The 12,694-nt window shown below is 41.9% G+C and overlaps 1 protein-coding gene across 5 annotated transcripts in view; it reads right to left on the bottom strand.

Moving 5' to 3' along the window:
• Positions 1-11,674, bottom strand: part of CHD1 (chromodomain helicase DNA binding protein 1) — a 56,711-nt gene extending 45,037 nt beyond the window's left edge. Inside the window, exons 1-2 of one of the 5 annotated variants that reach the window (XM_038123801.1) lie at positions 11,516-11,674; positions 8,490-8,698 (exon numbers count right to left, since the gene is read on the bottom strand). In XM_038123801.1, coding sequence (XP_037979729.1) covers positions 8,490-8,542 — 53 coding nt within the window. In that variant the 5' untranslated portion in view covers positions 8,543-8,698; positions 11,516-11,674. The other 4 variants (XM_038123804.1, XM_038123800.1, XM_038123803.1 and 1 more) reach the window with 4 other exon arrangements.
• Between the last annotated feature and the right edge of the window lie 1,020 nt (positions 11,675-12,694).

Below are 12,694 nucleotides of genomic sequence, written 5' to 3'. Positions count from 1 at the left end.
ATAGGTGAGGATATATAAAAACAACTTTTTCTGACACTGATATTGTTGCCCTCTCCAATGTCCCCTATGGTGTCAGAGGGAAGACAGAGCTTTTCAAAACTGCCTCTGTTCTCATAAATTTCCTTAAACATCTATGAAAACGTGCAAGAAACAAGCAGGAATGATCAGGCAGTATTTCTTGAGACTGCTGTCCAGAAACCAAGGCATAAACCAGTGGAAATAAACACAGAATCTAGGAAAAAACCCTAAACCAATTTCAAATGAAAAAGGTGTCTTTGGTATTATTCAATTTTAGCACATCTACTACATGGTATAACACCTTCTCTCCTTTTCCCTAGCACATGGAACTGCAGATGTGACTAATAAAACAGGCAATAGCATAGAGAACTCGTACCACACTTCAGTGTCTAGCAGCACCACTGCAAATTTAGAGCCCATTTACCAGTTTTTGAAATGCAATTGTTTGAGTTTCTGAAGGTCATAGGAAAATAGATACAGAAGTTTCAGACAGATTTTTAGTAGCTCAGCTGACACTTTCTTCATCCGCTGAAATGGGACACCCCAACAATCAGCTATAACAAGACAAAAATAATTATAATCAGCTGGAGAGAGGTCTAAAAGCTTTTCAGAGCATGAAGAAAAATAATCTCTTCTTTTAATAAGGAATCTCTGATTTCAACAATTTGTATTTGCAGGATTTCAGAAATGGTTTAATCTTCCTTGAAGTGGAAAAGGAAAGGAAATGTGAAATAAGGAGAAAATATGTATTTTCTGAAAATACTCAAGGGAAGCCACTAATGCAAACCAAATGATAAGTGAGACTATTTCACACTATGCTAAAATTTGACTTTTAAAATCATTGCTACGATAAAGACGAAAAACCTGTCTGACAGAAAAGCAGTTTACCTGCACTTAAGAAACAGAACCTAAGTTCTGCAATGAAGATATTAAAAACACAGGGAGATAATAGCAGTGAGGTATTCATAATATCTTGTTACATTCTTTTCCATGTTGGCCTATGTGATTCTTCAACTTCACCGGCATTTTTCCAGGCATAGTCTATAAGTAATTTCTTTTCTAGCCAAAGAACTTTTAAGCGTCAGCTGATACAGTTTAACTAGGGTCCCTAATTTGACCAACTTTCCTTGCAACAAGTAATGCCTATTAGTGCAAAATAACATCACTGACTTTCACAAAATCACCTGAAATGACATTACAAATTACTGAGATTCTGGTGTCATATCTCTAGGGGAAGGATGGCAAAGAACATTAGATATTTCCTAAACACTAACTGGAATACCGTAACAACTTGCTGTCTGCTGCTGTGTAATGCTATCGCACAAATACTGTCTCAGGAACAGGGCTTCTGGTTCCCTCTCTTAAGGGTTCATCTTACAGAAAAAGAGATGCCAAGTGTGTTATTTCTTGACAACTCTTCTTCTTATACAAGCCAGGGCCTTTGCTTAAGTTGCCCATTGGAAACAGTTCAGCAAAGTACAAAAGTGGATACCTTAATGACACCTGCAGACACCCAAGGAAGAATAGGACAGATGACCTAGATACAACTTAACCAGCCTTTTATTTCGCCTGTGCATGCATCTGTATCTACTTTTTTCTTTCTTCCAAAAAAGCCCAATTAAACACAATAACTAAAAGAAATCTCCATTTTTAGGCAGCACAAATTCAGACCTCCCTCTGTCTCTCCCTCAGCATTTCCAAACTTAGTCAAGATGGTCTCTCTACAGGACAGTGAAGAGCCGGAACTGAACCTATTTTTTTCATTCAAGTCTTCTGGCAGAACAGTCACTTTACCTAACATAATCAGAGGAACTATCAGCATAACAGACTTCATTCTCAGTTGTGAATCTGTGTTTGTCAAATTCAGCCTAGTTTACCACGTCACATTATGTTTATCCCTTCCTTGCTCTGGTCTTCTACTGTTGACCTCTTCAAACCAATCGTACTTTATTGTCCAATTTGTCTTTTTTTCTTACCTTCTTCCCAGATGACTGAGATTCCAATAAGTCAAATGGCTCCAGAAATTATAAACACTATCAAGACCACAACATGAAGTGCAGATGCAAACACGGCAAAGCAAGTTCAGCTACATAACACAGGTGTAATTGTACTTGATAAAGTAATACAATGTTTGGTAAGATTAACCACTGAAGACCATTTATGCTTTTAGGCACTTAACTCCATTAATCAAAACGAAATTTAAGTCCGTCTTCTGTGTCACATAAGCCTTCTTCCCTCCTCCACCTCCAAGCAAATTACATGTATTACTTATTTTTTAAAAGGTAATATGAAAATGTTATTATTTGTTTAAAGATGCTCCTGAATAAGAAACCTTAAATTGCATTCACTTTGCCCAACTAAAACAGAAAAAACAAACACTCAAAAATCCAACCTCCCCTCTCTAAACTAAACTAAGACCAGTATAAAAGATTGTGCAGAATAGGGGACCCTCATAAGGATATGGAAAATAGAAACAAGCATCATGGATAAAGCACTAATCATCTCCTTGGTGCTGCTGAAGTGAGACTACTTCTTTACTGCGCAAACAAACCCCAGTAACAATGAAAAATTTAGCAGTCAGCAGTAACTTTCAGTAGCAGGCCAACAGCATATACTGAAAATGAATAGCAGGTGTCAGGATGGAAGTTCTACATGAAAAATTAGTTTCATGTATGTTGACAAACTTAGGTGTAATGTCTAGAAAGAGCATTTTCCAGAATGAAATCTCTTACCTCTAGCCCTTGATAGTTCCATCTGTACAGCAGCACATGTCAAATCTGATTTGGTATGTGTTGCAGTGTGATATCATAGTTTGCCTCAGATACCCCGGGGTTTCTCCCTGAAGATTCCTTCCCCAGGTGTGTCAATCACCTCTCCCTTTCCCCACCCCAACCCCTGCTGAGCACTGTCTGTCAATCCTGGAATTCCAGAAGGGCAACGAGTGATTGGGCAGATTCAAAAATGCCTCCTAATGAGAAACTAGGCACTAGGAATAAAAATCCTAAAATGGAAAGCTTAACAAATCACATTGTGAAAGAACTGATAAAAAATTCAGACTCCTGTCTAGGATAATAACTGATCCAAGTACAGCTAATTTAACACCACTGATTTTAAGCGCATTCATTAGACAATGTTACCTTAGTTATCTTCTGTTTCAAGGTTAGTAAGAGTGTAACAATTTAAGCAAACTAAAGCTCAACACACTAAAAAATAAAAGAGATGACTATCTTCAGAGTCTTTGAAACTTATCTGAGATAATAATGGACTGTCTCCTTTGATGCTTGGTTGTTGGGTTTTTTAAAAAAAGCTGAAGGAAGAAAAGCATAGGAATATGAAGACCCCATTCAAAATGTGCAGAAGTAACAGATACTAAATGCCAAACTCATAAAATTGCAAGTAATTTTCTATAGGCAAATGCTATGTAAATAGTAAGCTTTTCTAGTTTTATTTCTTCCAGAATTCTTAACTATTTAACTTAATTACAATGCATAAGGCAGATTTATCTTATTCATCACTGCCAGTAAAAAACAGAGGCACAAAGAGTATAATGTTCAATCTGCCAAATGTTATTTCCTGTCCTCAGCTATTACAGAGTATGAACTGCATTGAATTTTCCTGGTATGGGCTAACAATCACCAGTATTGTCTTTCCTGTCCTGTAGACTAATTATTTGCTGCTACTACTGTAAGCAAAGCAATGTTACCAAAATTAAACTGATTACCTACCAACTTTCATGACCCTATGAACTACATTGCAAGTCTTTATTTGAAAGATGCAATTCACATATCTTAAGAGCACAAAGTTGTTCCAGGAAACCTTCACAGGCAGGAGGTATCAGTGATTACCCAGGGGTCTACTACTTTGTTATGTAACCTTAGAAACCTTCAACACACAGCTGGATCCGGCAGCAACACAATGATGTCTTTACCTGAAGCTCCTTAGAGACTACCAGCAAAAAAGTATTACATGGGATTTAATAAACAAACAAACAAAAACAAACCTTAGAAACCACAAACAAAAAACCAACCAAAGAAAACAGTTGAAGACAGCTGAGGGACCACATCTGGACCGGTCTGATGTATACACTGCCGGTATTGTAACACTTCATTTTGTTTTGAGGAACATGAAAACTTGCATCAGCAAAAATCTTGAAACTCGAATGAAGGAATTTAATTTAAAATATGTGGTACAGGTATGTGGCATCCCATTGGGTTAGACAAAACACAGGGATAAACTCAGCAGGAGTTACAAAACCAAACTTAAGATCACATGCAGATCTAGAGCCAGACCATGAATTTTTAATTTTTTCTTTTAGCTGGAAAGGTTTCTAAGAAAAAAAATACTTGGCCTTGGATACATGCTCTCTCTGAACTCTTCCAAAAAGAAGGGAAAATATGCTTTAACTTGGATTTGGACACCTTATCATGCTTCAGTATGCTTAATTCTTTAAGAGATTGTTCCTGATAAAATTACTATTTGTTAATTAAGGAGAAAAATACTACAAAGAGCTTGCTTTATCCACCAGCTGTTTACAGTACATGCTACCAACAGTCTTCTTTACCATTTAGGTACTTTTGTTGATCTGAGAATTCCTATGCAGTAAATATGTATCTAAATATATACAGTTTTATTTATATGCTCTCTTGCTGTATACACACATTTTTACTAATATCATCTAATAAACTCCTACTAAAATGAAGCCAGTGCATACAAGTAATTCTGCAAGTATGCTTGGTCAATGTCTATTTTAACTGCCACTTAGATTTCAGGAAAGCGAGAACCTAAAGTTGCGGCTATAAACGAATCTTCTTTACTTTCTATGGAAGGTATGCGTTTATTTAGTAAACTGAAGCCTGCTGACCAAGTCTTTACTCTTTACTTAATTATGTGGTCCACAGATTACGCAATCCACAAAACAAATTAAACCCACTGAAATTCCTATCTTCTTTTAACATCAACTTTCAAGTGTGTAAAGACTTGTAGAAGTCTTTGGCGTAAGCAGCTGCTTCCTGCTTACTGCAAAAACAGCCAGCTACCTTCCACTCAAGCTACACTGAGCACATGCCTTTTTACATAGGAAAGGTATGCTCAAGTCCTCTATACCTTGTTCTGCAGAAACACGAAACAGCAGAGAGATGGGGAATCAGATTGTTATTCAAATAGTGCCAACATTTCTTTGCTGCAGTCCTTGTTCTGCCTGGCACTTGTCTTGCAGCTGAGGTACAACTGCCCTTCCTTGCTGATTAAGCTTTCTTATTGCTATGTAATTCCAATGTATGTATTCATATTGAAGATTGTACGATGAATTGTACTGAATGCCATCAAGAATGGTATACAAAGATGCTCTGCTTGAGTAAGCTTCTCAGCGTACTGCTAATTAGTCTTTGTGTCTACACTCCCTTGCTATACAGATGAAGAGTATCTGTGGTATTTTACCTTGAGCTACATAAAAACATTATAGAGCAGTTATTTCTAGTAAACAAGAAACTGGAAAGTAGACTTCACTGTGACTACTGGACAGAAACTGGAACACCAAGCAACAAGACTAGTGAACAATGTTTACAACAATTTCCATTATGCTCAGTTCTAGTACTGATTTAGAGCTTCAGAGGCTGAAACAGGCAAACAAAGTCCAAATCGTGTGGCCATGCACTTTTCCAGCTGTAGCAAAACAAAACTTCAGGATGAACACCTGCAACCAGGTTAAGTTTTCTAGTGATCTAGCAGACAGATGAATAGATGCAATGCTGGAAAGGTATGAAGTAGTGTGGCAAAATGTTCATTCTTCTCACTTCAGAAAAAACAATCACCTTCATAGCTAGACACCATGAATAAAGACAAGCTACAATCCCTTACCACAGTGTATCAAGTCAAAGGTCTGTTCCTTTGACCAGTCCCTTCAGACCAGACTTTGATCAGTCCCTTCTGCCCTCCTACTGCTGAGAATACTACAAGCTCCCAACAACTTTTTCAAGTCATGGTGTTTCCATAAAACACCATGAATGTAAAATGAAATGAAAACATGAAATCAATGAAAATAAATGAAATTAATGAAAATAACACAGGAATGGAAGTTGACACCATACACTAAAGGCAACTGAACTGCTTTACTGCATTTCTGAAGTATCAAATTTGCAAACTGACACAACTTTTCAAAGACTTCTTCTACTTAATACCAATGCTGCTGCTTAGATGATCACTGTACTCATCTTCACCTCTTCTTTTTTCCTACTAATTCTTGAATATTATCTTCTTTGCAATTCACTCCCAGCAGCAGTTCTCAATTGCTTTGGGATGACTAAATGGGATCACTATAAGCTGAGTAAACATATTCTTTTGCTGATTTCTACCTTCATTCTCTAAAATTCACACATCCAGATTTGAAGGATAATTACAGCAACACATCCCAAGTCACAGTAAAGAATCTGTCTACAGTTGCAACTTGCTAAGGTACCTCACCTCAGAGTGAAAATCACCTAGAGTACAGGAAATCTACACATTAAAGTAAAAAACCACTCAGCTATAACCCAAGGATAAGTCATATAAAAATATTCTGCATTATTTTAATAATGGAACTAGGTTAGACAGAAGAGAGTTCCATCATTTAAAATGCCAAGTTCTCTCACTTCACTTACATGAACAGCTTTCTGATAATGAACATGAAAAAAAACTTTCCAAGGCCTGCCTGTGAATTAGACTATGAAGTTATCAAGTGACACAAGCCTAGGAAATACAGCTGTTTGGATTTTTAAATTTTTTGAAGTTTTAAGATGTGCTCAGCAGGACATTTAAGATGAAAAATAAAGTCTCACTTTCCAGGCAAATATGAAGTTTTGAGTACTGTGCATCCTCCTGATACTTATTTTTCATTAAATTCATGGGAATTTTATGACATTTAATTCATTTAGTATTATGAACTGCTACGGCTTTTAAGTAACTTTGTTATACAGACAGTTATGGGCAATCACGGCTCAATACAAAATAGTTTCTCCACAGACCTTTAGTAAGGTGGCTTATTTCAAGCAGTAAGAAAATTCACATGCTAACTTGTCCCAGGTAGGTTCGTGTTCCTTGGAAGGTTCTGTTTTGCCTTTTTTTCAAAGCAACAAGCAATATTTTTCCCCACAAGAGACTTCATACTTGTTTGTTAACTATAACAGTATCAACTTTATAGGAAGCAGAAATCCTCAAAAATTACTGTGTTAGATCTTATGAATTATTCATAAAATTGAAAATCAACTGTCTTTCTAGGACACTTCTGCATATAACAGGAATCTTGACATAAAAATACACAAGAATTAAAGAAGTTTTTTTAGTTTCACTGTTCATGAATTTCATTGTGATTTGTACCCAGGGTCACCTAAAAAATTCTCTCTTCCCTGTCTTCCCAGTCCATCATACACTGTAGAAGTTTGATGGCCAGCACAAACTGGCTGATTAGCTGGCAGTTATATGTTCTTCTTGCATTTCTTCTCTTGAGGCAATAATTCAGATCTCTCTCTACCCAGCTGGAAGTTTCATAGTCTGCAGAACGTAGTTTTCTTTATGGCCCTCTGACTGACAGAATTAGCTAACCAGTTGAACAGGCTGTAATCTGACAGGAAAGGGGGCAAAAAAACAGCACAGTCACAAACCACCTCTTAGAGGAAAAGTCTAATGCTCACCCTTTATTGGTAAGTTGATTTTTAAACTTCTAGGTTTATCATATTTTCAGTTTTAGAAATCTAAATTTTGTAGCACAGGAGGGGCTTTTTTAACTTGGAACTGTTCTAGTAAGTGAACTTAATTCCACCCCCTACAAACTGGCTGTAATCCTGCATGGACACAAGGACATTCTCATCGGGCTCCTCCAAACATCTGAACGTTCTGCACTTGATAGAAGACTGTAATTTGACATTTGAGGACTGATTTTAGGTTTCTTTTGAGTTAAGAACATGGTTGGACAACAGTCCTTTCACTTCCAAAAACAAAGTTAACACTTTCAGCTACACAAGTCTGACAGCTCTGAAGAATGACAGAATCATAAAATATTTCATCTCAAAAACTGAACTGAACCACTGCTCCTTTAAAGACACCCTAATTAGGGTTTTATACAACAAGTATTATGCTTGGGTGTCTTGCACTTTATAGAGGATAGCTTTAACACTTTAATTCAATGTTTTTGAATTTGTTTTTTCAGGCACTTTTTTTCCCTCAAGAGAGATACTATGCTGTTGGATGCTGACATGGTTTTAATACTACTTCAGCTTTATTATGTAAGACGTATACATGATCACTCCCATTCTTAGCTGAAATGATGTGAACATAACAAGCAGATTAAGCACCTGTAAGAAAGCAAAGCCAGTCTTTCTAACTATGATCTGCCTGCTAACCACCACATTTCAGCATTCAGTTCAAATATAAATTAGTTTTAGTAAATAAAATGTAAGAAAATACATAGCCAAGAATAAAAGAAATAAACAAGTGCTTACCTTGACTCTCCACTACTGTTTCCTACACTTTCTTCATCACTGTGCCCATTCATTGTAAATATTAAAAAGTTTAAAAAATAAATAGAAGTCCACTCAAGGTACAAGGTGGATATCAGAAATACACTTCTTGCTACTTTGTGTGTTTTCCAGACACTGTATGTGTTTGCTTTAGTGTTCTCGGCGGGTATTCAAGATTTCTCCCAAAACACCTAAAACAGGACAGGAAAACATAAACACAATTTTAAAGTATGTTTGCAATTAAAGATATACCAAAATTAAACTTTTTTTTTTCCACTAACAGTGAAAGGAGGCATGTTTGACATCATATCTGTAACTCAAAAATAGCTTTTTTTTGTGCATTACATGTTCATGGCTGATCATTTTATCACCATTTTCTAAGGAAAAAAAATTAAATTCCCGCTGTCTGGGAAAACAACAAAAAATAATGTCCAGAGAACAAGAGGTCTTCATAATAATTTTTTTTTATGGAAGATCTAAATAAAATACACAAAATGCAAGGAAAAACTGTCTTGCTTTTTGTTTGACAGCAGCAGGGCTATAGCATACACTTCTTTTTGCCATTATGCTTCTTTATGCAACTTTTCATGGATGGTGCTATAAAGATGGCAATTTCTGCTGAACTACTAGCTCCAGAATATGAAAAATTACAGAAATTACATTTTCTTTAGTACTGCAGGGTGAGAACAGTTTACTGTCTATCTGCACTATACGTCATGTTTTAACTTTGGGCATTTTATTGAATTCAGGATAAAACAAATCTAAATATTAAAGAAAAAATGCCTACTAGAAGATGTAGGTATATATTAATGTTCTGCTAAGGTCTTCTTCGTAAAACGTATTTCATACACAAAACATAGTGCAAGCATTTCCAGGAACACACATAATGCTACCCACTTACAGTTGTGGGCAGAAGCAGGAAGATAAAAGACTGTACACGAGCTCCCACAAAATCAAACCAGCAAGATCCCAGAGATGGAATGATCATTATTCCATATACATCAGTCTCCTAGGCCTGATTACTACGCAGTCAGTATTTGATGCAGCCAGAGAAAGTTTAGGCTCACGGTAAATAGGCCGCAAGTATAAGCTTCGTGATAATCAGATCAACTCGCGCCCTCATGAACTCAGCGGTGTGAAGGCGATTAGGGTCTTGCCTGCCCCGGGGTGCTCCCCAGGAACAAGCTATAGCCCAACTCCGAGCCCATCAAGACAGAGGTGACGGAACACGCGCTCTGGGGCGGGCACTGCTCTGCGCTCACACTGCCGGGCCGCTCCGGACCGCGACGAGGTCCGAACAATGGCGATGAGGAAGGGGAGCGCGATCCGAAGGAGCCCCGCAGCCACAGCGGGGCCGCGAAGAGCGACTGGGCACCCTGCGGGGAAGTAGGGGGGCGCCGAGAGATCCCGCGACGGCACGAACCGCTGCGCCTTGGGCACCCAGAAAACATCGCGGGCGGCGGCAAAACTTTCTCCCCGCCGCCCGCTCTCTGCTCCAGGTCGATCCGATCTCGACTCTCATCCTCTACCGCCCGCGCCACTCTCTCGCTGCCCGCCCACAGGGAGCGCGGGCAGCGGCGCCCGCTCGCATCGCAATCGGCGCGGCCTGCACGGGCGCCGCTCTCTGGCAGAGCTTCCAAGGCCGCCGCCGCCCTCCACGGTCGCTCCCCCCGGCGCCCCCCGCGGCCCGAAGCGGAGCCGCTCCCGGGCCGCCCGGGCGGCTCTGCACTGGCTCCCCCCCCAGGAGCGCGCGGGAGCAGCTCGACCACACTGCCCACCTCGGTCCCGAAGAATCCCTCCCTCTCTCGGCGGAGAGCAGGCAGAGGGCCCGAGGAGCCAGCCCGGCGCTAGGCATCGACCCCCTCGAGACCGGCAGCGGGGCCGCATTTCCTTCGCACCGCCCGCCCCCCTCCGGCTTTCATCTCCGGCAGCTGCACAGCTCCCGGCCGGCGAAGGGAGCCATGGCCGCCTTTGCCTACCTGCGGTGCGTGAGGCCCGGCCGACCCAATACTCCCAGGGACCCCCAAGGCCCGAGACCTCGATGCGCCCCGCGGGGCGTACTGCCGCTCGTACCGCAGACCCGGGTCGCAGGCGGCTCCCGCGGCCGGGCCTGGGCGGCCGCCGCTGCTCTTGCCTGCTCCGCGCTGCCCGCGCCGCGGGCTCGCTCGCTCTGTCGTTCGAACAATGGGGTTAGGACCACGTTGGGAGGGGCGCAGGGAGAACCGGAGTGGGCGCAGCTCCGCTCCGCCGCCGACTCCTAAGTCCTGGCGACCGCCGCCATCACGCCGCCGCTCCGTTCAGCCTCCCCCTCCCGCGATCGGATGGAAACCCCGAGCGTGATGTCAGCCCTGCGCCCTGGGACCGACCGGCAGCGGGAGGAGGAGCCTCGGGCGGGGGCGATAAGCAGCAGTCCCACCGGCGGGCCTCGCACAGCACGGCGGAAGCCGGCCGGCTGGCTGCAGCTCCCGTCCGCTATCTGTCCTTACCTCCCTTCTGCCTAGCGCTAGGAATACTCCCATCCCGGCGTGCAGGCGCAGGGCGCTGCCCGAGAAGCGCCATGAGATGAGCGCTGCGGCCGCAGCCCGAAGCGGGCCGCATGATACTGCGCTGCGCGGCGCAGGGGTTTTGTTTGCAGTTTTCGGTGTAAAATCACGGCCCGACGACAAATGCAACCGCGTTTTTTCCTTCACGCGGTCACAAGCGGTGCTGAAGCATGCTTAAGGAGGTTTGGGCCGTTCCTTGGCAGGGAGTTGGCCTTCCTCCTTGCATCCAAATATCTACACCCGGTCTCTTATGCCCACACCTTGCCAGTGATCAGCATGGTTTAATGAGATGCATGGTCGTTATTGGAAAAAAAAACGAACAGCCTAACCCCGAAAAAAACAACACACAAGCAAAAAAGTATTTTGTGTATCCAAATGCTCCCAGAGTGGCAAAGGAAAGTAGCAGCTGAGTGAGAGTGTGCTGTAAACAACACAACACGGCGCTGGAAAGTGGAAGCAGCTTACCTGCCCTGTTCCCCGTGAAAGCACACCTGCGCTGTAAGGCTCTGTCACTCTGCAAGAGGATTGTGAGGACATTACTGACTGACGTCTGGCACCAGACCTTTGAACACCCTGCAAGGATGAAAGAGGTCAAATCAGCAGGAAAACAGTTGCGTCATCAGTGAAGGAGATCCTGAAGGAAGCTACTCACCCTGTGGGTATACAAGAGGAAGATAGTCACAGCAGCTGTCAAATTAATTCAGGCTTGAAGAGTTGTGTTGGCCAGGACCCAGATGTGAGCCACAGTCACTCAGCTGGAGACCTTAACTCATGGTTACTCTTCCAGGGTGAGCAATGCTGGCTGCCTTGGTGCTCATTCATGTGTGGGACAGCTGATGTACACACCACCTTGCAGCTGAGTTGGTTAGGGTTCCTGGAGCCTACCAAGGAACCTTCAGTTCAGTGCACCAAGCATGATGTGGTGTTGGCTGTCACACTCAATAATTCCCTGTCTGAGGAGCTGCAGAGGCCAGATGAGGCATACACACGGGCTCAGTTCTCAAGCACCGTATAGGAGATCACCACAAAATCTCTGATGGATGGCAGAGAAAAAATCCCTCTGGGGTTAAGAAAAATGCATTTAGGAATTGCTTGAACAAGAAAACAGCTTGAAAGTTTACAACAAGGGGATAATTATACTATGTTCCTTATTGAAGCACTGAAGTTTGCCTAAGTCATCTTAACAGAGAATATTTTGTGATAGATAAGAGTGCTGCAAAGAGCAATGGACTCAAGTTTGAAGGGTGTCAAAATGAAAATAACTTTTAAATTGAGGTAAATTAGAAAAAAATACCTAACCCCTTCCCACGGGCAGGTGGTTGTTCAGCCATCCCTAGGGGAGCAGTGCCCTATCACCTATCCCACTATCCTTCTTTTCCCCTCAGTTTTATATACTGAGCATGACACCATATGGTCGGAAACATCTCTGTGGTCATATGGGCTCAACTCTCCTGGCTTCCACTCCTTGTGCACCTCCAGCCTCCTCACTGGTGGGACAGGATGAAGAGCAGGAAAAGCACTGATTCTGCATAAGCCCTGATCAGCAGTAATTAAAACATACTTGTTTTTTCAACACTGTTTCCAGCACAAATCCAAAACATAGCCTCATTCCAGCTATTGTGAGGAAAACTAATTTTATCCCAG

Source organism: Motacilla alba, chromosome Z (assembly GCF_015832195.1).
Source record: "Motacilla alba alba isolate MOTALB_02 chromosome Z, Motacilla_alba_V1.0_pri, whole genome shotgun sequence".
Taxonomy (NCBI): domain Eukaryota; kingdom Metazoa; phylum Chordata; class Aves; order Passeriformes; family Motacillidae; genus Motacilla; species Motacilla alba.
The sequence above is the reverse complement of the archived record's forward strand: the minus strand, read 5'-3'. Positions and strand labels throughout refer to the sequence as shown.